General features: G+C 34.7%; 3 protein-coding genes across 4 annotated transcripts in view; 1 reads left to right on the forward strand and 2 right to left on the reverse strand.

The window, feature by feature from the left end:
* The window catches only part of LOC138321028 (general transcription factor 3C polypeptide 5-like), a 36,018-nt gene extending 34,565 nt beyond the window's left edge, over positions 1-1,453 (reverse strand). Inside the window, exon 1 of the mRNA XM_069264417.1 lies at positions 546-1,453. The gene's annotated coding sequence lies outside the window, so the exon portion shown is untranslated. The remainder of the gene's footprint in view (positions 1-545) is intronic.
* Positions 145-11,875, forward strand: LOC138321027 (putative RNA polymerase II subunit B1 CTD phosphatase rpap2). Its single transcript, XM_069264415.1, has 10 exons — positions 145-294; positions 2,663-2,795; positions 3,573-3,671; positions 4,941-5,006; positions 6,067-6,194; positions 6,623-7,682; positions 8,354-8,451; positions 8,796-8,876; positions 9,232-9,300; positions 11,369-11,875. The coding sequence occupies exons 1-10, from the start codon at positions 230-232 to the stop codon at positions 11,514-11,516; spliced, it is 1,947 nt and encodes a 648-aa protein (XP_069120516.1). The 5' UTR covers positions 145-229; the 3' UTR covers positions 11,517-11,875.
* On the reverse strand, positions 11,705-21,818 carry LOC138321026 (uncharacterized). 2 transcript variants are annotated; one of them, XM_069264413.1, is made up of 5 exons: positions 21,714-21,818; positions 21,534-21,588; positions 15,558-15,940; positions 15,189-15,354; positions 11,705-14,885 (listed from the first exon to the last, which is right to left on the reverse strand). In XM_069264413.1, exons 3-5 carry the CDS (start codon positions 15,894-15,896, stop codon positions 13,285-13,287), a joined length of 2,106 nt encoding a protein of 701 aa, XP_069120514.1. In that variant the 5' UTR covers positions 15,897-15,940; positions 21,534-21,588; positions 21,714-21,818; the 3' UTR covers positions 11,705-13,284. The 2 variants fall into 2 exon arrangements, with proteins under 2 accessions (XP_069120514.1, XP_069120513.1); XM_069264412.1 differs by lacking the exon at positions 21,714-21,818 and having other exon boundaries at positions 21,534-21,705.
* Between the last annotated feature and the right edge of the window lie 1,144 nt (positions 21,819-22,962).

The following is a 22,962-nucleotide window of genomic DNA, read 5'->3' on the forward strand; positions in this document are numbered from 1 at the left end:
ATGCGAAAGGAAATATAATTATTGTATAAGAGTTTTGAAATTCTTTGTTTGTGTTTCTAAAATCTTACAATTATTTTCATACTACATAATTTATATTCCTATGAAAAACACTTTTTTGGTAATTTACTAATCTAATTTTTTCCTCTCATTTTTAGTTAGAGAGTATAAACAAAGATGGCTGCGCCCAGTCAAAACGTGATATTTTGCTGACACCAGCAATGTGATTGCAATGTCTTCTGTCACAACAGAACGAAAATCAGCTGGCAATGCTAAAGATACAGACAACCAGAAAAGGTAGGTTTAAACCTGTAAAATACTGATTATTTTTGCGAAGTAAGTTGAAAGATAAAAGCTCGAACCAGGTGTATTTCACAGTTTGGGCACAACCTACTCCAACAATGTTAGAGGTATAGCACGACGAGACACTTTTGATCATTACGTCGGGTATTGCACATCAGAAGTTTCTCAATATCGAGATCTGATATTATTGGATTAGGGCACAACCCTGCATATAGGTAATAGTTACACATTTGAGTAACACTTACCTGTTTGTAGTAATCAATAAGTTACCCAATTGAGGAATTCTGTGAAAAGCAAACACATAATGTTGTATTTAAAATTAATATGAATTTAAGGCAAAGCCTCAGAAGAGCGCAGCTCCATGTAAATACGGGATTATAACATCATTACTTTATATTGTCTTTACATTTTTCTACGAGATTAACGATAAAATATATGTCATTGACATGCACTGGATATCAATATTTAGAAAGAATTCAAAATAATCCAAAATGGAATAGATAAGTTCAATTTACTTCAATCTTGTTTTTATCAGATGCGGAGAAAACTTGGCAATATGCCATTTTATCAAAAATATGCAGGAATAGTGGCGTCATCTTTGGCGTCAGGTTTTGTGACGTCACTGCTGCCGATGCAGTGCGCTTGAGAATACACAGAGTATATTATTTGACCAGTACATTTATTGGGTTGTTCTTGTATTGTGTAAGCTAAAACAACTTACAGTAATTTTAAAGTGTATCCCGATAACACACTTCGTCTAGTACAGAAAATTTCAAATCCCGTTGTGCTGATGACGAGAATTAAAACATGGCTGCCTACATTGAGATGCGAGACTTTTTCCGCGGGACACAATTTCAAAGTCCAAGCTAGGAGTACTGGAATGTATTGGAATCTATATTCTCACACATGTGTAATGGTTACTAGAGCTTCGCTCTGCATGGCATTCGGCCACGCAGAGAGCTGCGCTCTTATTATTGGGCGTCACGTTTTTTAGAATGCCTTACAACTTATATATCAAATTCTGTTGTCTACGTTATTGTAGGATGACAATTTAAGAGCTCCCCATTGACTACAGTGTATTGTCAGTGCAAATGTCATCGTTGAATGAGTTTTACCTGTGTTCTATTTTTAGCACCAAAGTAAGCAATGGAGGTGATTTAGTTTGTGACTTTTACCAAAATTGAGACAATGAAGTTTGTCCAATTTTTATTAATAATGCACTAAAAAATATAAGTTATGTTAGTGACTGTGATGGTGCCATATGTCAAAATTATTACGCCCTTTTTTTTGATAAAAAAAGTTTAAAACAACTTCATGCATTTTTCTTACACAGAATTTCTCATTTGGGTAACTTGTTGATTACTCTAACAGGTAACTGTTACTGAAATGAGTAACTGTTACCCATATGCAGGGTTGTGCCAAACCTGTTTCAGCTCAAGTTAAGTTCCAAAAACAGAAAGTCCATGACTGGCATTCGATTATGATAACTAGGTTCTACATACATAAGACAGTATATAATTAGCACAGATCCATTTATTGAACTGAGAATTTTGTTGGGTGTAATATTTAAGTTAGTTAAAGGTTAGGTTGTCTTGTTAAATCTCAGGTCATTTAGGCTTTCACTAATTTTGTTACATACTTCTGATACTAGTTGAGCAGATGGCTTTTATAACTTGCCATAACTTGTGCTCAATACATGTACATTAAATCTAAATCAGACATTTTGGCCAAGTGACGGTCACATGTGTTTATCCAGTTATATTTTATTTGTATTGCACATACATATATGATATTCTATAAAAGATAGTCAATTATATAGACTTAACTAAGATTTAGTCCTTAAGGAAAAAACGTACTTGTATCCTCTATAGATGTACAACAGTAAAAATGAACATTGCTTATAAAATTCCTTCATAGACATATTGACAATTCACTACAACATTTATTTATATCTTGTATTGCACATACATATATGATATTCTATAAAAGATAGTCAATTATATAGACTTAACTAAGATTTAGTCCTTAAGGAAAAAACGTACTTGTATCCTCTATAGATGTACAACAGTAAAAATGAACATTGCTTATAAAATTCCTTCATAGACATATTGACAATTCACTACAACATTTATTTATATCTTGATATATAAGATACATGTACTTTTAAAATTACATATACATCCTGTTTAAGCATTAAACTGTATGGAATTTATTATCTTTACATTGTAGATGCCAGAGCTTTGCAAATAATCTTCATTACGTGCACTTAAAACTTTACTCATTTATTTTCTCCTCTGATTCGATCATCGTAGTCTGTTATGTTTATAATGTCAGTACCTGCCATTCTTTATTTTAAATGTAGAGATAGCGAAGCAGAACGCAGAAAGAAAATAGAGGAAGATGTCCGAAGACGTCAAGAATGTGAGAAAAGAGCTTTTCAGATTGTTGAAAAAATGTTAGATGGCCCTGTTGATGAAGAGACACTACTGAAAGATGTAAGTCATGAATAATGCAATGGATTTGAATTTCTCAGTGACAAACTTCTTGCATGGGTAATTTGATTGTTTTCTTTAACAGGTATTGTCCCATTTAAGATATGTCTGTAATGTACAATGGACATGAGGTAATATTCATTTATGAGTTATTTATAATTTTGTTTAATGTTGAAATGAATTTCAATTCTCTGTCTTTTAGTAAAGCAAAGTTACTGTATTTTGCCATTAAATATCAAAGAAACACAATTTAACAAAGCATGACAATTAATTGACTCGTGCCCTATCTGGGCCTCGAACTCATGATCACCTAGCCAAACATACCTGCGCCTTCTACCACTGCGCCACATCTACGTCCCCTAAAAAGGATGTTTCTATGACGAAGTGATAGTCGGTTCAATATGCTGACATGATCACTGTGGAAATTGTCAAATTAAATCTTTGGATCAACAACACATAGTGCATATGATACATTGTGTACATTGTGTTAAGTAAATATTAAATATCAAAGAAATATAATTTAACAAAGCATGACAATTTATTGACTCATGCGCCCTATCCGGGCCTCGAACTCACGATCTACGGCACCCAATCGCCTAGCCAAACATACCTGCGCCACATCCATGTCCCCATAAAAGGACGTTTCTATGACGAACTGATAGTCGGTTTGATATGCTGACATTTTGCCATTGATATACAGAATATATATTATCTCATATACATGTTATAACAGTTTACTGGGTAAATTTGCTCTTTGCATTGATCTTTTCTTGAATGCAGGCCTTTCACATATGTCCTAGTCATTACGATGATATTACAGAGGAGAGAGCGATAATTAAGCTGTGTGGCTATCCCATATGTCATAATCCTCTTAAAAATGTAAGTATTATACTGTGCAATTAATACTTTTCGTGGTTTTTGATTAGAAGCAACAAAATATGCCACGCAAAATATGATTTGTTTACAGGAACATAGATGAGTGTACATTATAAACCGTGGTTACATGTCAGTTAAAAATTAATCATAATCATCTATTCTTAAAGATGCTCCACCGCCAACATAGCATAAATGATATTCATCATTTGAACAATAATTGGTGTTTAATCGTATTTATATGTATAATTAACACAAAAATAATATAAAATAATTTATTTTGCCTTTGGTACATGCGCAATCAGTACTACATTCTATATAGGATATAGTAGCACAGAATTTTTTCGGGATGCAATTAATTATTTTTTATATTTTTAACTTGAAGTAACATTAGAAGCTTAAACTTTTCAATCGTGGTAATGGTGTAAATTAAGTAACTATTGTAACTGAAGAAAAATACTAAATCGTCTGCTGCTGTTTTTAATAGTGAAAAAATACCATTTGTCAGCGATGGAGCATCTTTAATGGAACTTAAGGTTGATATAATTAATTGCTGCTTTATCCAATCTGATTAAAATCAGCTGCTTGTTTCTTGTGTAGCATGAAGTACGTAGAGAAACATGCAGCTGATTTTAATCAGATTGTGTTTTCAAATTTAAATTACAGAGTCAACACTGTTTTCATGTCTAACCACAAATTTAAATTCCAACCAAATTGTAAAATTTTGTCTCCAATGAAAATTGATCCGAACAAAAATAAATGATACATTGTTGGGACCAAAGGACATATATATGATATTGCATATATCTAATCAACATTATATTATGGATATGACTACAAGTGCTTTATGGATAAATACATCCAAAAAAACCTATGAAAAAAAGTACATTACTGTTATCTCATATTTAATTGATGATTTTTTTTCTTCAAGAAACTCTGTATAATTTTTTCTCCCTGCTGCATTCTGTTCCTATTTCATATCTTACAGATGTTTTTTTTTATTATGTAACATTTGCTCTTTAACTTCACAGTCAGGGTTTACATCCCTAGTAAATCAGAGATAAAACTCTGCATCACTTACCCGACCCCATCTGTTTTCTCAGCGTTTGGACCCCACCCACACCAGACCCCTACCACCTACTTTTATTAACATCATTAATGTCATTTTCTATATGTTATAAAATGGATAAATTTAATGTATATAATTGTCAAAGATGTACATGTACAGTGACTATACACACGGTCAGGTTTACTTTAAGCTTTTAATGTTGATAGATTCCAAAGCAAAAATACCAGATCTCAACAAGGAGTAACAAGGTCTATGACATCACAACCAGGAAGGTAAATACAGCCAACATTCAATGATACATTATGATAACATAAATATATATTATTAAACTATTTATAACATCTTCTACACAGCTACTCTATTATACTTATTCAAACAGATATCAAATGCTGCGTAACACTTTTTATCCGCGTGGTTAATATTTTGTGATTTTCTATATATTCGCAGAGGGGAATTCCATTGTTCAAGGATTCCTAGAATTCTTTGAATTATTGTTCTTTGATGCTTCGATAAACTTCTAGATATTTCACTGGTATTTTGAATTTTCCGGATTTCAGAGAAATTGTGAATATAGCGAAAATAAATCACCCATGAAATTAACCGCTACTATTATTTAATTGTATTCATTAGTTTTGTAGTGCTATTTGCATTTTAAATTAAGGTGTGGTATATGAATATGTTGTACATTGTATGTTGATTTTTGCATATATACAGTTTGCACTGACATGGACTCAATAACCATGCTTTCAAGTATTATCATTATGAGTGTATAATGATAGCACAACATGTGTGACGATTCCATTGTTGCAGGAATAGTTGCTGGCGTAGCAACGTGGGGTCATGACCTCACTTTTAGTGGGAACATATGAATGTCTCGATTGCAATCAGCTTTTCAATCAAATTCGTTGACGATAATGAGAGAGTAAAAAATATGGGTATTTTAATGAAAAATTATGCAACTGTCGCGAGAATAAATCATATTCATTTATGTGAATGATAATGGAGGCCGTGTACATTTTTTGTAAATTGGCTTCACCAGGGTTACATAATTTACATGTGCTCCATAATCATTATACCCTCATAACCTCAACAAAATTAAAATCTATTCCTTAAATAATGCAATTATTTACCAACTTTTAATATGGTTATATATAAATTAGTTATGGGAAATATTTGCATAAGCTGTTTACATCTGTAAGATAAAATTACGGTATGACATTATCAACAGTACAGGTATATGCCAGTCACCCTTTTGCAAATGTCAATTTGTTTTTAAATTATTTAGAAAGTATGATGAAGAATTCTGTAGTATATCTGTCTGTGTTTTTTCAGAATTTTTGCGGTAACCAGTGTTTCACGGCGTCACAATACTTCAGACGACAACTGTTGACTGCTCCTCTATGGACTCGAGATCGCATGCCTGACAAACCATTTAAACTACTGACTCTGGAGGCCACAAGGTAAGTCCTCACATTTTAATTATGCCGATTGAAGCAAAGACTAAGATTGGATGACTTTACCATGAAAAGGAGTTCGTATGTTGTCATTCATGACGGTTGTATCTTGTGTTCTCGATAAGTCTTGTAAGGTAAATTGGGTAAATTGCAAGGTAAGTGCAGCATAATGTTATCTGTCTAGACATTAAAGGAACAATTGAAACATATATTCACAAAAATTGAAATTGAAATTTGTCGTTTAGTTACAATTTAACCATCAAATAATGATAGCATTTTGCCAAATGATTTTTTTTTAATTATGGGAAATGATTATCTCCCTTGTATTGTGGATGAGCTGCCTCTCTTGCATGTAGATAATCTGTTATGGCAAAGAAAGATTAATGCTAAAGAAATGATGACATCATCCTGGTCACTCTGATTTGTGTTTTCAGTGGATTACAAGGAGATGAAGTCATTTCAATCACACCAGAACTCAAAAAAGAAGTCCAATATCTAGAAAGACTGGAGAAATTTGAAACAAAAAGCAAAGATAAAGCCCAAAACAAGAGCCCCGTTGATCCGGAACAGTTAAATCTGCAATCCCTTTTGATAAGTGTTAGCTCTGGTGCTTCCAACAAAGACAAACATTCTAATGACCAAAGTTATATTCAAAAAGAGCATTCTGTGGTGACCGAGAATAAAAAAGATGAAAACAAAAGTGATTCTGTAAAATATACCACGAAGGAGAGTTCACAGGTAAAAACAGAGTCAGGGGATTCCATGACAACAGAATCAAAGATGAAATATCTCGAGCTTTTGTTGAGCAAACGAAAACATTTACTCGGTAAAATGGCAGATATTCAACCTATAAAAGTCTCAACTGATTCAGATGATGAAGAAGATTCTTCGGAGTCAGGAAAAGTTCAGTCTACAAATGAAAAACCTATTGAATTAGAAAAATTGAATGATACTGTGGATATGAAGACTGGAAAGGTATCAAGTGTTGATGTAAATCCAGCGACTGATTCTGATGATAGCCAGGAATCTGAGCCTCAAGAAAATATAAAAACATACCCTGTTGGTAACAAGCCTATGGAAAACCAACAAGAGGCAAGTAATTCCAAAAAATCTCTACAAACTGCAAAATTAAAACCTGAAAAAAACTCGAAGGTAAATTCCAAATCTGCAATACAGATTTTATGTCAGACAATAAGACAGTGGGTTACTAAGGAAACCATAGACCTTATATCGCCACAGGAATCAGAAGCTATCGGTGATGGAGTTGATCAAACAGAATTTCAATTAAAATATGCTAAACTTTGTCAGCGAATCGATGCAAGAAGCGATGACCTTGATGACCTTGTAGGAGAATCTCGGACTGAAGGTTTGCCACTTCCAGAGAAACCTGTTCCTGATTACAAAATACTTAGAGAGGAAACGGAAGAATTTGGTCAAAAAGTGGCTCAGTACTTACAGGGCAAGACTACCACCACAGGGGTCATAAAGGAAGTGGTAAGTTAGTCAGACAGTTACAGATGTTGGAATTACTATGATTGTGAAGCACTTACTGCATTGATGAATTCATACGTTTTTAATGGTACTTACATCAACAAGGTGACATGTGCAATTATAGTGCAATATTGTGTTTATAGCACAAATTCCTTGCGCAAAAATACTAATAAAAATGTTACTGTTTACTGGTATTTATATGCATTTTTAGTAAATTATGTATAATTATATAAGGGCATAGTTATTGTGGTGATGAGTTTTTGGAATACTGCTGTAAACTTTGTATGGTATGAAATGGTAAATGAGTGTCTCATGTAATGTAGTTATCTCCCCTTACCTAGAGCCATGTTATAGATCAATGTTATAATGTTTTACCACTAAAACAAAAAAAAAATGAAAAATATTTATTTCATTCTTTTTTTTTTCTACTATGAAATGCCTTAATGGGAGAAAAATAAGTTGTTACATACAACCAATTACTATTAAATATTGAGCTATAATTCACCATTGAGACATATTCATTATTTTTCTGTACTCATGCATATATTACTCCTAACAATTTAGTAAAGCTTGCATCTTCTCTGAAATACGCGAAAGTTACATTAATTTTTATCAAACTTGCAAAATTATGTAATACTTTGATGTTGGATTTCAATGTTATTTTTCAAAACCAGGCAGTGGAAGAGCAGCTGGAGGTCCATCTTCCTACAGTTGACAGCCATGATCAGATGTTAATCAGAAAGAAAATTGTCATGGAAAAAATTAACCGATCGTAAGTAATATATCTACGATGCGTTTTACTAAGTTTTGATAATTCTCCCACCATTCACTATTAAGCGTCACAAGTTTTAGCAGTTTTAGATTTCTCTGTCAACCCATAGGGTATGGCAGACTGCGCAAGCTAATCTTTAACTCTGGAATTTAAGCAAAATAACTTCATGCATTTAAATTGGTTCTTTTAAAAACTAAAATAATATTTCTGTAAGTTGAAGAAAATAACCATTTTCATTTCTTGCCTTCAGTTGTGGGGGGTGACAATTTAATATCAGAGCGGCAGCATCACTATATATGCAGATATGTCGCAGATATGCTAATTTGAAACATTTTTTTCAACAGAATGCCTGAACTTTTGGGTCCTCTGAAGCTGTCGATGCAGGAAGTGTTCTCTGACGTGAGACAGTTGTTGTCAACATTCAGGTATATACATCACAGTACCGCAGCTAGTGCTTCTCACCTAATCACCTTAGGATGGTAAATTGCAGCTAGGTTTTGATTTTATTTTTGATTGGTCAGCCGAGTATTTACTTCTACATAACCTTTATATAAAGTGCAAAAACTTGCAGATTATTTTCATCTCTCTCGTCATACCATATACGGTAGCCAGCATTTTTAATACACTGGAAGCTAAATCGTGAAGTTTTGTTTCCCTAAAATTTAAATTTTCTCTAGTTTGATGTCCAAATCGTGAATATTTTGACCTACAAAAATGTTACATCAAACATATTGTACTATCATTCATAAGAACATAAATGAGAACTCTTTTGTTTTGCAGCTTTAGTAGCCAGAACATTATATTTAGACCAGTAGAGTGGACACTGGTGTGTCTCATCCTCCTCAAAATGTAAGTCTATGTACATTGATTGAATGTATGATATATGTCTGGGTTGGATTCTATTTGCTTAAGTGTTTGGTGCCTACAACAGCTAAAAGCATTTCACCATGGTCCTCAATGTATGTTTTTAGCCCACCATCACCAGATGGTGGGCTATTCAAATCGCTTTTTGTCCGTGGTCTGTCGTCCGTCCTTCCGTCCGTCCGTCCTTCTGTCCGTCCGTCCGTCCTTCCGTCCGTCCGTCCGTCCGTCCTTCCGTCCGTTAACAATTCTTGTTACCGCTATTTCTCAGAAAGTACTGAAGGGATCTTTTTTAAATTTCACGTGTAGGTTCCCCCAGGGTTCTAGTTGTGCATATTGTATTTTGGGACCAATCAGTCAACAAGATGGCCGACAGGCCGCCATCTTGGATTTTGATAGTTAAAGTTTGTTACCGCTATTTCTCAGAAAGTACTGAAGGGATCTTTCTCAAATTTCACATGTAGGTTCCCCTAGGGGTCTAGTTGTGCATATTGTATTTTGGGACCAATCGGTCAACAAGATGGCCGACAGGCCGCCATCTTGGATTTTGACAATTGAAGTTTGTTACCGCTATTTCTCAAAAAGTACTGAAGGGATCTGTGTCAAATTGCATGTGCAGGTTCCCCTAGGGGTCTAGTTGTGCATATTGCATTTTGGGACCAATCGGTCAACAAGATGGCCGACAGGCCGCCATCTTGGATTTCGATAGTTAAAGTTTGTTACCGCCATTTCTCAGAAAGTGCTGAAGGGATTCTTCTCAAATTTCACATGTAGGTTCCCCTAGGGCTCTAGTTATGCATATTGAATTTCGGTACCGATCGGTGAACAAGATGGCCGACAGGACGCCATATTGGATTTTGACAATTAAAGTTTGTTACCGCTATTTCTCAAAAAGTACTGAAGGGATCTGTGTCAAATTGCATGTGCAGGTTCCCCTAGGGGTCTAGTTGTGCCTATCGTATTTTCAGACCGATCGGTCAACAAGATGGCCGACAGGCCGCCATCTTGGATTTTGATAGTTAAAGATTGTTACCGCTATTTCTCAGAAAGTCTTGAAGGGATTCTTCTCAAATTTCACATGTAGGTTCCCCTAAGGCCCTAGTTGTGCATATTGCATTTTGGGACTGATTGCACAACAACATGGCCGACAGGCCACCATCTTGGATTTTGACAATTGAAGTTTGTTACCGCTATTTCTCAAAAAGTACTGAAGGGAGTTGTCTCAAATTTTATGTGCAGGTTCCCCTAGGTCCTTGGTTATGCATATTGCATTTTGGTACCGATCGATGAACAAGATGGCCGACAGGCTGCCATCTTGAATTTGGATAGTTGAAGATTGTTACCACTATTTCTCAGAAAGTACTGAAGTGATTTGTCTCAAATTTTATATGTAAGTTCCACTAGGACCTTAGTTGTGCATATTGTATTTTCGAACTGATCGTCAAAAAGATGGCTGACAGGTAGCCATCATGGATTTTGATAATTGAAGTTTGCTACTGTTATGTATCTCAGAAAGTACTCAAAGGATCTTTCTCCATATGTAGTAATATGTAGTGAAAGTTTGAAAAGCAGAGAAAAGATCCCTCTTTCGTTTGTCAGACATAGATCATTCTTTGGTGGGCGCCAAGATCCCTCTGGGATCTCTTGTTAGAAGACTATGAAAGTTTTATGCAAAAACATCCAATTAGAATGTGTAAGAAATCATCATGTTTTTACATTTATTTTTATACTACAAGTTTATGACAGCATTGAAACATGTTCAAAAGAAATGAAGAAAAATGTGAAAATCAAAAGAAAATGTGTACTTATACATTTCAGTGATCATTATTTACATGCATACAGATGAAATAATTTTGCCTTGGTTTCACCTCCAAGGTGTCATTGTATTTTTCTTGCTCTTTAAAGGATACAAATAGCAAGATAGGAAAGGTACTCTCAGATACATGAATAACTTCATTTACAAAAATATAGAATAGGATTTTCAAAGATACTCACTTATATTTCAATTAAATTTTCTTTGACTTGTGCTACTTTTATTTTCCATTTTGTTCTGCAGTTTGGCAAGAAGACATGTTCATATATCGCAATCCTTTAAGGAGGAGAGTGCTGTTCGTTTCTTTGATATTCTACTCCAGTCCCTCGGCGAGTCTCAAACCACAGTGGATCAGCATATTATACAGATTATCCTTTCACCACTACTGTAACTTTAAATCCTAGAGCGATTTACCACTGGGATCTGTAACTAGATCATAGATGTGAAGTTACAAAGGTATGACATTAAAATAATCAACCTTTTTCAGTGATCAGGTAATAATTTGAACATATGGATAATAAAGATGAACAAGAAAAACAGGATACCTTGGACTAAGTAAAAGTGAATATTTTGACATCATTTATTATACCCGCCATGAAGAAGGGGTGCAATAGTGTTACCAATGTCCATCCCATCTTGTCCAGCTTTGAACTATCGATCAGAGGTAATTATGTCTACAGTATAGACAGTATGTATATACATGAACAGTGAATGTTTTGTAGATGTATACATTACAAACAAGAACTTTAATTTATTGTTTTGTTTTTTTGTTCTTCTTTCCTTGCCTCAGAATTCTGCCTTTTGGAGTTATCTGCTCTTGTGACCTGATTTTGATGTGGATATATTTCAAAATAAATTTAATTTATTTATAACCCACAATAAATCGGTGGGAGCATCTACAGTAATCTCTCGATAAATTGTTAGAGTAAACAATGATTATGAAATATATTTTTTAGTGTTTTTTTGGCAGCTTGCAAATAAAGACATGACTGTTGAATTTCCCCTCAACAGAGCAGATAAACTGAATACTTTTTGAAGGTCAAGGCTCAAAACGCAAATGTTGAAAATGACCTTCAATGGTTTACCCTGTAATAACCATATATTTACTAAAATAATAATAGCCACTGTATGTTTACTTAATTTCTCCAATCTTGAATTCAAAGATTTACATAAGGTTTACTATAAAGATCAATTTTATTGATAATTCTTAGTTGATGTAATACAACTTTATCTGTTCAGATTGAATGCTCTCATTTTTTTTTGAAAAAAAAAATCTTATTCAATTGTGATTTTCAGAAGATGGAGAAAAGTTTCTTATAAAATAACAAACACGTTATTTTTCAAGTAATTTATTGGAAGCATTGTTACATATCTTTCACATGCATTTCTCTTGAAGGACTTTTGTCATTAAATTACAGACACAAAAGTTGTTAATATAAAGAGGCACTATTTGGTCAGCAGAATTCTTTGAAAAGAAAGTTACAATTATTTATCAAAGTCTATGATATAGAGTTTGAACGTTATGAGAGGATTACTAGCGCTTCTTTCTGTAATATAATTATATTTTACTTACTTGCATTTTGACTGATAAAAAAGACAGATAAATGTGACCATTTTAAAAATACATGCGAAAGTGTGAATGATTAGGTCTCAGTCATACAGGTTAAATAACGTTGAAGTTTTCGTTGCATTTTTCAAGGATGCATATAAGAAATCATGGCACTTTAAACGATTTTAATAACGTCTTGTCTAGCTTCTGTACTATCCCCAGAGAGATATAATGCATTCTCAATTGAATTATTATCAGTCCAGGTCGGTACCATTCTTACCACTATAAGTTGTCTGTTTCCCTACTTCATATTATGTTGTTACTATTGCCATTTCTGTAACACAAACTTGTGAGGTTGTGAAATGGATAGACATTTACTGCACTAGCTCACAGCTTTTGTACAAGTATGAGAATTCATATTATAGAAATAAAGATGTGGTGATGTTGTAGCCTGAATGATAAGATGATGTGTTGACGTTCTTGAAACCCTAGCTACTAGCAAACGTGACCATACCGAATTGAATCTCATAATCATAAACAATGCAGAAGAGAGGAGAAAAATGTTTTAAACACATTCAGGTTTTCAAATTTGTAGGCGTATATCGCATCTTCATTTCTTTGAAATGGGTGACAGATTCCTTGACACAACGTCTTCTTGTTTAGCTAAAGTATCTACCCGACCCTTTAACGCCGGGAGATGACCTGTCGGCCGTGGCACCGTGTTCAACGATTGAGTAGAGGATTGTAATGATGTTTTAGATTGTGACGGAGTCGAACTATGCACATGTCCTCCGCTCTTTGATGCCGACTTCAACGAGTCTGGTCCAGAAACCTTTCCTATTGAACCTTTGGAGACATTTTCTGAAACTTTACCGACTGAACAATTCAATCCATTCACTGACACGTTAGATGCAGAACTCACAGAAACCATTGATAAGGCAGAGCTATTTCTCGATAATTTCGATTTGTTTGAAAACTTTCCAGAAACATTGGATGATTTGATAGATCCATTCCTTAAAGTAGAGTCCGTTGACTTGAGTGAACCATTAACAGAAACCTTATCGGTTGACTGTCCGAACTTTGATGACACGCTAGAACTCGTAGATACTTTACTGCCAGAACCATTGCCCATTTGGGAAGATGGACGAGAGTTCACTTGTCCAGACATTTTCGAATCTGACCGTATTTCATGGCGTTTGAATCCATATCTCACTGGTCCTGTAATGAAAATAGGCTCCTCGTCACTTTCGTCACAGAAAGTGTCATCGTATGAACGATCTGTCGTTTCACTCATCATCGTCGTTATTGTCCTATCAAACAAAGAATCTTCTTCAGTGTCCTCTCTCGGTCCGCGCGCATTGTCCTCATCCGTTTTTACTTTGGGAGGCTCATCTCTGTATGGTTTGGTTTCGTCGATTTCCTCTAGTTCGCTTTCGAGACCAGTATAAACGTATATGTTTTCGGGAAGATCGTTCAGACCTTCTAACATGGCGTCCAACTCAGTAGCAGTGGCTTTCAGAGTCTCTGGTTTGAAATCACTGAGCAGGTTGTACTTACCCTGAAAGAAGGCTGGAAAAACTCCCGATTTCATGTGAGAGGAAATGCGCTCGATCACTTTGATGAACCAGCGCGATCGCGATTTCACAACTCCCATGCTTTTCTTGTGCTGGTAGAAAATGGCATTTTGTATGATACGATTTGTCAGTGTATGAAGACAAAACATATGAGTGTCTTTGATTCTCTCTATCAACATTATGACGTCTCTGAAAAACTTCCCAGTTGGCATTTGACAGATGTAATGAAGAGCTCTGTCTTCTAAACAACCAATATTAAGACTCCAAGAACAGACGATACTACCATCGTACCCACAGTTATTTGTCCATTGCATTACGGAAGCTTCGAGGTAAAACATTTTCTCGCCTTGTGTCAACGTGTCCTTGATTATTTTTTTGAAGTCTGTATGAAATTCGTAATATGGTCGTCTGCTCGCGATTGGAACTTGCAGACGACACTGTTTGGGAATGTCAGTGATCTGAATACAGGGAACAATGTTTAAAGTGAAGAAGAGATGTGGTTGGATGGACTGATTTGTGTAGAAGTTGACCAGCAAAGTTCCATCTTTTTTAGCCGAATGTGTTATATCCATGGAGTGGTGTTTCTTGGCTTTATGAGGTCGGGCCTCTCTTAGAAAGTCTACCGCTGCTGCTAGACCTGTAGAAAGAAAAAGATAAGTAAGAGAACTTCCCCATGTTCAACAGGATATTTTAAGGAATATCGAAATAAGGTTACACCCATAAAACTGAGTAGCCCGCCGTTTGTAAATAAATTAAGAAATAATGTTCATGCAAGACAAAAATGTTCTTTTAATATTTATATTTGAGAAATGCAACAACCCTAAAGCAACCAAACGGGGGAAAAAGTGAAAAGTTTCAGTAGTGTTTTATTTTCATCTGTTACGAGTATGGCGCCTGATTGTACCAGACTGATAGATATCATTGAAATTTAGATACATACCGTCATTGAACCAGTGGAGGATGAAATCAGGTCTTAGGAAGCCATTAGTGTCCACACAGTGGCCCCACTCTTTGGATATCTGCATCTTGTCCACGGAGAAAAGGCCTTCGTTGACACCAAGAAGGATCCTGTGGCTAGGATACTCGCTGGGAGATTTATACACCATCTGGAAAATATATTGAATCAGCTTGAGGTACATTTAGAACTAAATAACAAATTATTTGTTGTTTATTCTGTAAATATTCCACGCAAAACATATTGCAAAAAAAACGAAAATTAGTGTATAGTGACAAAGGTCTATAAGGTACTCATAGCTTTTTTTTTTAATTATTTTTATAGACTTTATGAAATTATGTTCGTAAGGCTCACCGTAAACGTATCCGGTTTGGTAGGCCTCTTAATAGGAACAAAGCACTGGAATTTGTTGATGTCAATTGCTCGAAGATTTTCCAGTTCGGGCTTACCGCCCCTGAGCGAGATGTATTTAGGATACAGAGGATGTATCCCATAGGCAGTGTTTACGACCCTGGCAGCCAGGCCCATTGCTATTCCGAACGAATTCTCCCTTCGGCTTTCAAGCTCGCCAATGGAGATCTTTTCTCTGAGGACCCCAGTGATAAAGTCTCCAATCGTTAGGGGTCTGGTGGGCGTGCCGTCATCTCCCTCCACTTCCTCGATAATGACATCCTCATCATCATCTTCCAGCATTGTCCTTCCTACGGCACTCGTCAGACTTCTGGCACGATCCACTTCTGTAAGGATAAAAGAAAAATATACTTTTTACAGTATTTGATAAATATGAATCATATCATAACTTATAAAATGCCAGGGCAAGGACAATAGATTGGAGTAAGGAGATCATAGATCAGACTCAAAATTGATGGAGAAATGTGTGGATTCCTGTTCTGTTCTGAGAAAGACCCACAATCGTCACTCAGATCAATCGTTTATATACTATGCATACCAACATACGGAGACGAACTGCAAGATAGACATTTCCGGTCGTCCTTGGGCGACATGTTCTTGATACAAGAACAATGTTCCCCGGGAATAATTTCGCCCAAACGCAATGAACATGAAACGAGGACATTGTTCTCGGAACAAAATATCATACCATTTCCAAAGCAGGAGCTTGAAGAACATACAAGAACAAATATGGCGCCAAATTTAAATTAATGGTTAGCCTTTCGCTTAAATTTGACTTTCTTGTCTGTGGCCGTGAAGTGCGATTCTAAGATTAAAGGGACAATTCAGTCTAAGAGAACATTAAAATTTGTACATATTTCGGAAAAAACCAGTTCTAATGGAAATTAGATTATTCGGTTTTACTGTGATATGCCTGAAAAGCCCATGGTTGTGACATGTGTGTAGATGTTCAAACTCGCTCGCTGTCCGCCATTACACATTGTGGTCGAACTTCTTGTATGCCGAACCCTGTCCCTTGCTCGTAGAATAATGCAACTTTTGTCTAGAACTGCTCAAATCGCTCTGACAGTAGTGTGTTTACCTTATTAGGTGAATTGTCTTGTCTAAAAACCATTTCATCACCTTCTCGGTGGTTATGTAGTTTATTTGCTTAACGTGCGTGACTTTGGCTCATGCATGGGTACAGCGGCCATATTGTACCTACTTAATCGTATTGATCAACGATTTGATATTTCAACGATATTAATTGAAATACTAAACAATGACGTGGAATTTGTCAATATTTTATGTTATATGTTTCATATATACGAATGATGCTGATGTAAATGTGAATTTATATATTTGTAAGTAATATCAGGTCGTAAAATCGTTGAGAAATTTGTTTATGGACGAATATCCAATGACTTCTTTATATTGACGTAACATTACCGTACACGTCACTTGTCTAGAAATGCGAGAAACTTTGGCTGGCACGAGTGTCACTTATATATTAGCAGAGACAAAGATAATTTATATATAGACTGATCAGATTACATTAGATAAGTCAAATCTATTTTATTGAATCTGAAATATTATTTAAACAATTAATTAAGGAATGATTTTTATTTTTTGTTGTTTACTGGTGTGTAAACTGCATTTTTTGTACAGATATTTTAAATGACGCGGTGAAATAAAACTTCCGGTGAAATAAGACTTCGTTACAGCTGAGTAATTGATGGAATCGCGAAACAGCTGGCTCCAATTTGGCGGGAAAATGTGTCAAGATCCGGGAGTAAATGAAATAAAGTTCCACAATAACTTTAGCGTTTTTAATCCATTTATTCCATATGTTTTCATTTTTTTAATGTTTTTAATATTAACACAATGCTTTCCATTGCATTCAAACTGATGTTGATATCGAACCTTTGTCATGGCATATATTTTGGCCTAACCGGATGCGCATTCACATAAGGGCGGAAGTCAGTGTTTCGGTTTGTGTTCTTGTGCAGCAGCCCCTCTGCGTTTACGCAAGTGTAAACGATTGCCCGGTTAGTAAGGTTATATAGGAAGGTGAAAACGGAAATGTAAATATAAGGTGTTAAGAAGTTAAAATGTTAAGAAGATCATCTATAGATTGATAAATGGCTAATGTTTCCAAGTTCCCTACTCCGGCCATCGTCATATTTGTTCTTAGGTTATGTTCATGTTGTTTGGGCGAGAATTAATGAGAAAATGTTCTTGCTCTAACCTCGGATAAGAAAAAAGTTGTCGCCCAAAGACACCCGGAAGCTAAGATGGGAATAGCCCATATACCATACTTGTAAACGATGAGTGCACCATCCACATCAATGAGCAAAGAGTTAGTGTATGGCCATGATGCACAAGTTTTTTTGGGAGAATATATGATAATGACGAGTAAACATGACCTACAGTCCCCGAGAATCACTTTGACATGTAGATAACGAATGTCGCCGATGAAGAAAAGGACATATGGCAAACCTTATTAGAACCTTCATGTATTTTTTCCATAAATCTGTATGTTTTTACCTTCGATTAATTGATTTGTTCTGCTTCTCAACTTACATCTTGCTAAGAAAAAGTATTATAAATAAATGTCATTTCTGTTTTTATTAGCTGCTATTTGTCGTGATAATAAAACTAATGATGATAAAGGAGAAACATTTTCATATTTCATTAACTAAAATATATATAAATGAAAAATTATTGTCTTTCAATTAACTTCATTGATTTTAAGATTAAATTATGTTTGTACAATACATGTTAATATATGTTACATAAGTATTTAGCGTTTTAATTAAGGTGACCATAGAGTGGCATTTCTTGGGTTTTTTTACACTATATTACGTGTTATATTCTACACCTTGTACCTATCCACCAGGCCTGAATGGATCTGGCTAGCAGACTTGTTTTAACATAGCACCGACTGTCAGGAAATAACGTACCATGATTTATCACCGTGAGACCTTGATAGATAATTGATTAACAAACCTAATTAAGTGTATTATGTGTGTGCATTTTATGATTTTACGTTATTTAATCTAAGTTATGGTTTGTCATTTCGACAGGCATGATTGTATATCGTGTCATATGGAGTGCAACATACACACCACTAGTTAACCTATGTTAAAGGCCCACTACCTTTCCGGAGCAAAACAACATCATAGAAAATATATAGCGATGGCCTAAGATAAGGTTACAACACCAAACATATGCAAGATTTCCTAATAACAGTGTAGAGTCATTTCGCTGTTTTGCCGTCTGGCGCAGTGATAGTCATATTTAGGACGACCCGCGTTATGAAGATAAACTTTTATTCTAAATTATTTTAATCAAATTGTTCAGAAGGTGCACATCATAGTGAGAAGTAGTTTGTGTTTATCCAGGCATGTGTTTATAGTAACATGTGATCAGTTATGCTCCAGGGGTTGCGCAAACAATTAAATAATTCTTTTGAAGTTACGATAAAATAATCATGCTTTAAGTTGCGAGGGTTTCGAACCATTTGCAATTTGACTAGAGCTATATGATTTCATATCTTGAACATAAAAGATTACAAGGAGAAAATGCATATGGAAAACAGGCAGCGGATCAAAAGAAGACTTCTTTTTTATACATATTTTGATAACAAAATGCAATAAACGGATATCCAGTGAAGCATGCATGAAAATATTTTTACAAAGAAGTTTATCCTGAAGCAGTAATTGAACAGAAGTAGAACACAACGTATATTACACTAGCAAAAATAAAATCTATATTTCGTGTATTGAGCACGTGTCATCATTACAACGTAGAGATTATGTTAAAGGTGTTATGAATAAAACTCAACGACCTTCCTCTTGTACATTCACCATTTCATGATTGTATTCTTGGTCATGTAAACCTATAGTGTTTTGATGATGGCATTGCATCCCATAATATCGGCGTTGTATTGCTACTTTGTATCATAATGTATTTGTGGGATGTGATCATGTGAAGTGTTTTTTCGGTGATAGTATTGAATAGTTTCACTCAAATTGCATTCGCTGAACACAACTTCAATGTAAAAGTATGTACCTATATTCATACATGTATCTACGCTTTTAAGTTTATTATGCACAGCAGGTTGTCAGGAAATCTGTACCTCTGGTTTTCTGAAGGTAAGCGGTATGGCCTATTAACCTGCCTTTAGAGTTTTATATATGCATCCAAGCTTTAAAGAAATCATAAAATGCAAGTCAGGGTAGTAAACCTCTATTTAAATCCTTGAAGTAAACGTATGTCTATACCTTTGCGCCTAGTACTTCATCATAATTTCCGTCACCTAATGGTTACTATAACCACGTTTCTGATAAATGTTTAAGACCTTTTCAGAATATTTAACCTAGATTTTCTTGCATTTTACCAGTGTACTTCACCTGTGGTACTTACATCTTACAAGGTGACTCCGATAAGATAAATCTGTCTCATATTTCGACGTAATTATTTTCTCTGTATACTACCTAGAGTTACTGTCATCGTATAGTTTTTCGCAAGCTGAATTGCTCGTGTTTAACAAATAACAAATAAGCCCTATGAAGAAAGAATATTAGTATATAATTCACTAAAGTACTAATTAAATAGATTCTAGTTTACGTGGTCATAGAATCATTCCTTAAGGTTTGAGCTTATCGAAAGATTTACGTAGGCAGAGCATTTATTTTTTAAGGTTTGGGCTTATTGAAAGGACAAAAAGCTTTTTAATATAACTACCACCAAAGACTGTCATTTATCTTATACTACAATGTACATATGTGATTTAATACGGTGTAATGCCTGTAATATATGACTCTGTAAGCAGACCATTATCAACAATAATTACAGTATACGATTTTAGCGTGAAGCAGTTTAACACGATTTTTCAGGGAAATATTGTATAACCCATTATTGGGATCGTTAATATAATTCGAAAGATTTGTGAATTATTTAATATTACGTATCCTGAATTCAAGTATCAAATAATTATGCAATTCTTTCATTACTAGATAAAAAGAAAAATTGTTTTCTTAAACCATCCGTAAACATCGTTGATACGTCTGAAGGCCTAATGGTTGTATGAGGCAGTCAGCTCATAAGGACGATAATATCTAGCATACATAATTTATGTCCCTTGCTGTTCATATAACTACGATACGATATGTAAACGATAATATTAACAAAATGTTGATGTCCCATGTTAGAATGCATCTTTACCTTATCTTAAAAACAATCTAAAGCATAACACTAACGAAAAGTTAAATCTACCACAAACAATTTTTCTCTTTTTTTTTATATACACACACATGTATTCAGAGAACTAATTTACGTACATATCTCTAACATAACCTTTTTGAATGAATAACTTATCATCCTTGAGTATCTTGGATTCTGAAAAAAAATCACTAAGTCATAACTTCGTAATTAACAATTATGCGCTTTGGTATTGATTAAGCATTATCAATGTGATAAATCCAATACATAAAAGATCGCCATACCTGAGTAGGATACGTGAAATGTGATATGTACAGTGTCTTATATCTAGAATATTGATCCAAATTTCTATGGTACTAGTGATACTATAATCACACATAATAAATCATATTTCCGTCAAATACAACAAAATAGAATCATTTAATATCTTTTGAATATATTCTTTGTCAACATATTCGGTACATAGAGTGAAAATATCCTTCAAATTTTTTTATCAGAATGTATGAAAAATTGTTGTACTGTATGTATGAGTAAAAAGACCTCTCATTGATCTGTCAATACTAATGCTTGTTTACATGTTGAATTGTTTATTTGTTTATTTAAAAACACTGCAAATATAAAGAAACAAACATTCTAAACGTTAGAATAAACATTCCTAAAGCATAAAACAATAGTCATGCAGTTGCTAAGAACAGACCCTTATCGCTCACTCACCGGTTAATACGTCAACATATCCTCTTCCATCGGTGAAACATCAACATAATTACATCTGAAATTAATTGATTAAACTTGGATTAATTTTCCTTTGAAATAGCCCTTCCCGGTGAAGTGATATTTGCTACAGACGCAGTTGAAATAAACATTTATATATTGGTTTGTTATACGGACAAATACCTTCTGTAATGACGGGGATTATCGACTCAATCTCTTTCCATTGTTGTAATTTAAATACAAATTTTGGACCAACTAGTTAAATCTTTTTGGAACATTAACATAAGACGCTATCTGTATACATGCCTAAGATCGTACGTCGGGTTGTGCGCGTTGTGTTAAACCACCGTTGAAAATCCACTTGGACGTATTATGACCCCTGTTTAGGCCTGTAGATCAGTCTGAAACAATACCTTGATGGGTTTATTGGTGAAATTAGGGGGGGACTGAACTGACGTACACGCGCCTCAATGGTGTAAACTAGTGTTAGGTTCATCTAGAACAAAAGAATAAAGCCTATAGGTGGATCTGCTACTTTGAGCTGGCATTTAATACACAATTAGACATCGACATGTTAGGTCAATACCGAATGGCTTCATGGATTCGGTGAAACGAGTATACCGGGTATATCTTAGGTGTGACGATTATATTCAGTCAAAGTCTTACATTATTATCTGCCTTATTTTTCCTTGTTAAAAAGTGATTTATTGTAAACAACAGTGAAAATCGTCTTAATAGCGCAAAATCTGTTTTTGATTAGGTTTTACTTTTTAATGTATGTGCCATATTTTTATACTGGCAAATTAAGAAGAGCAGTTTAATTAACATGTTAAAGCACAATTTCACGAAAGGATGCATGGTTGACGTATCAACAAATTGCCTTTCTTGTCATAATAACTCAGTTAACGAATGTTTAAACAGAGTCTGGATTAAATAGTATTTTTGACGCATCTAAACCATCTGATGATGGAGGGCGGATTTCTCAAATCGCTTTTCGTCTGGGGGTCCGCTGCATCTTGGATTTTGATAGTTAAAGCTTGTTACCGCTATTTCTCAGAGAGTACTAAAGGGTTCTTTATCAAATTTCACATGTATATTCCCCTAGGGCCCTTTTTGTGCATATTGTATTTTGGGACCGATCAGTCAACAGGATGGCCGACAGGCATCATCTTGGATTTTGATAGTTAAAGCTTGTTACCGCTATTACTCAGAAAGTACTGAAGGGATCTGTATCAAATTGTATATGCAGGCTCCCCTAGTAACTTTTCGGATAAATATATCAACAAGATGGCCGACAGGTAGCCATCTTTGATTTTGATAATTGAAGTTTGTTACTGTTATATATCTCAGAAAGTACAAAAATGTTCTTTCTCAAATTTCATATGTAGTAATATGTAGTAAAAGTTTGACAAACAGAGAAAACGTCCCTCTG

This window comes from Argopecten irradians, chromosome 4, assembly GCF_041381155.1.
Source record: "Argopecten irradians isolate NY chromosome 4, Ai_NY, whole genome shotgun sequence".
Lineage (NCBI taxonomy): Eukaryota > Metazoa > Mollusca > Bivalvia > Pectinida > Pectinidae > Argopecten > Argopecten irradians.

Excerpts from the sequence above, each read along its gene's own strand:
- LOC138321027 (XM_069264415.1), top strand. The coding sequence starts at position 230 with ATGTCTTCTGTCACAACAGAACGAAAATCAGCTGGCAATGCTAAAGAT. Across the intron at positions 2,796-3,572 it reads AAGAGACACTACTGAAAGAT|GCCTTTCACATATGTCCTAG; the intron begins GTAAGTCATGAA and ends TCTTGAATGCAG. Across the intron at positions 7,683-8,353 it reads CAGGGGTCATAAAGGAAGTG|GCAGTGGAAGAGCAGCTGGA; the intron begins GTAAGTTAGTCA and ends TTTCAAAACCAG.
- LOC138321026 (XM_069264413.1), bottom strand. The coding sequence starts at position 15,896 with ATGCTGGAAGATGATGATGAGGATGTCATTATCGAGGAAGTGGAGGGA. Across the intron at positions 15,355-15,557 it reads CCAAACCGGATACGTTTACG|ATGGTGTATAAATCTCCCAG; the intron begins GTGAGCCTTACG and ends TATATTTTCCAG. Across the intron at positions 14,886-15,188 it reads CCTCCACTGGTTCAATGACG|GTCTAGCAGCAGCGGTAGAC; the intron begins GTATGTATCTAA and ends TTCTTTCTACAG.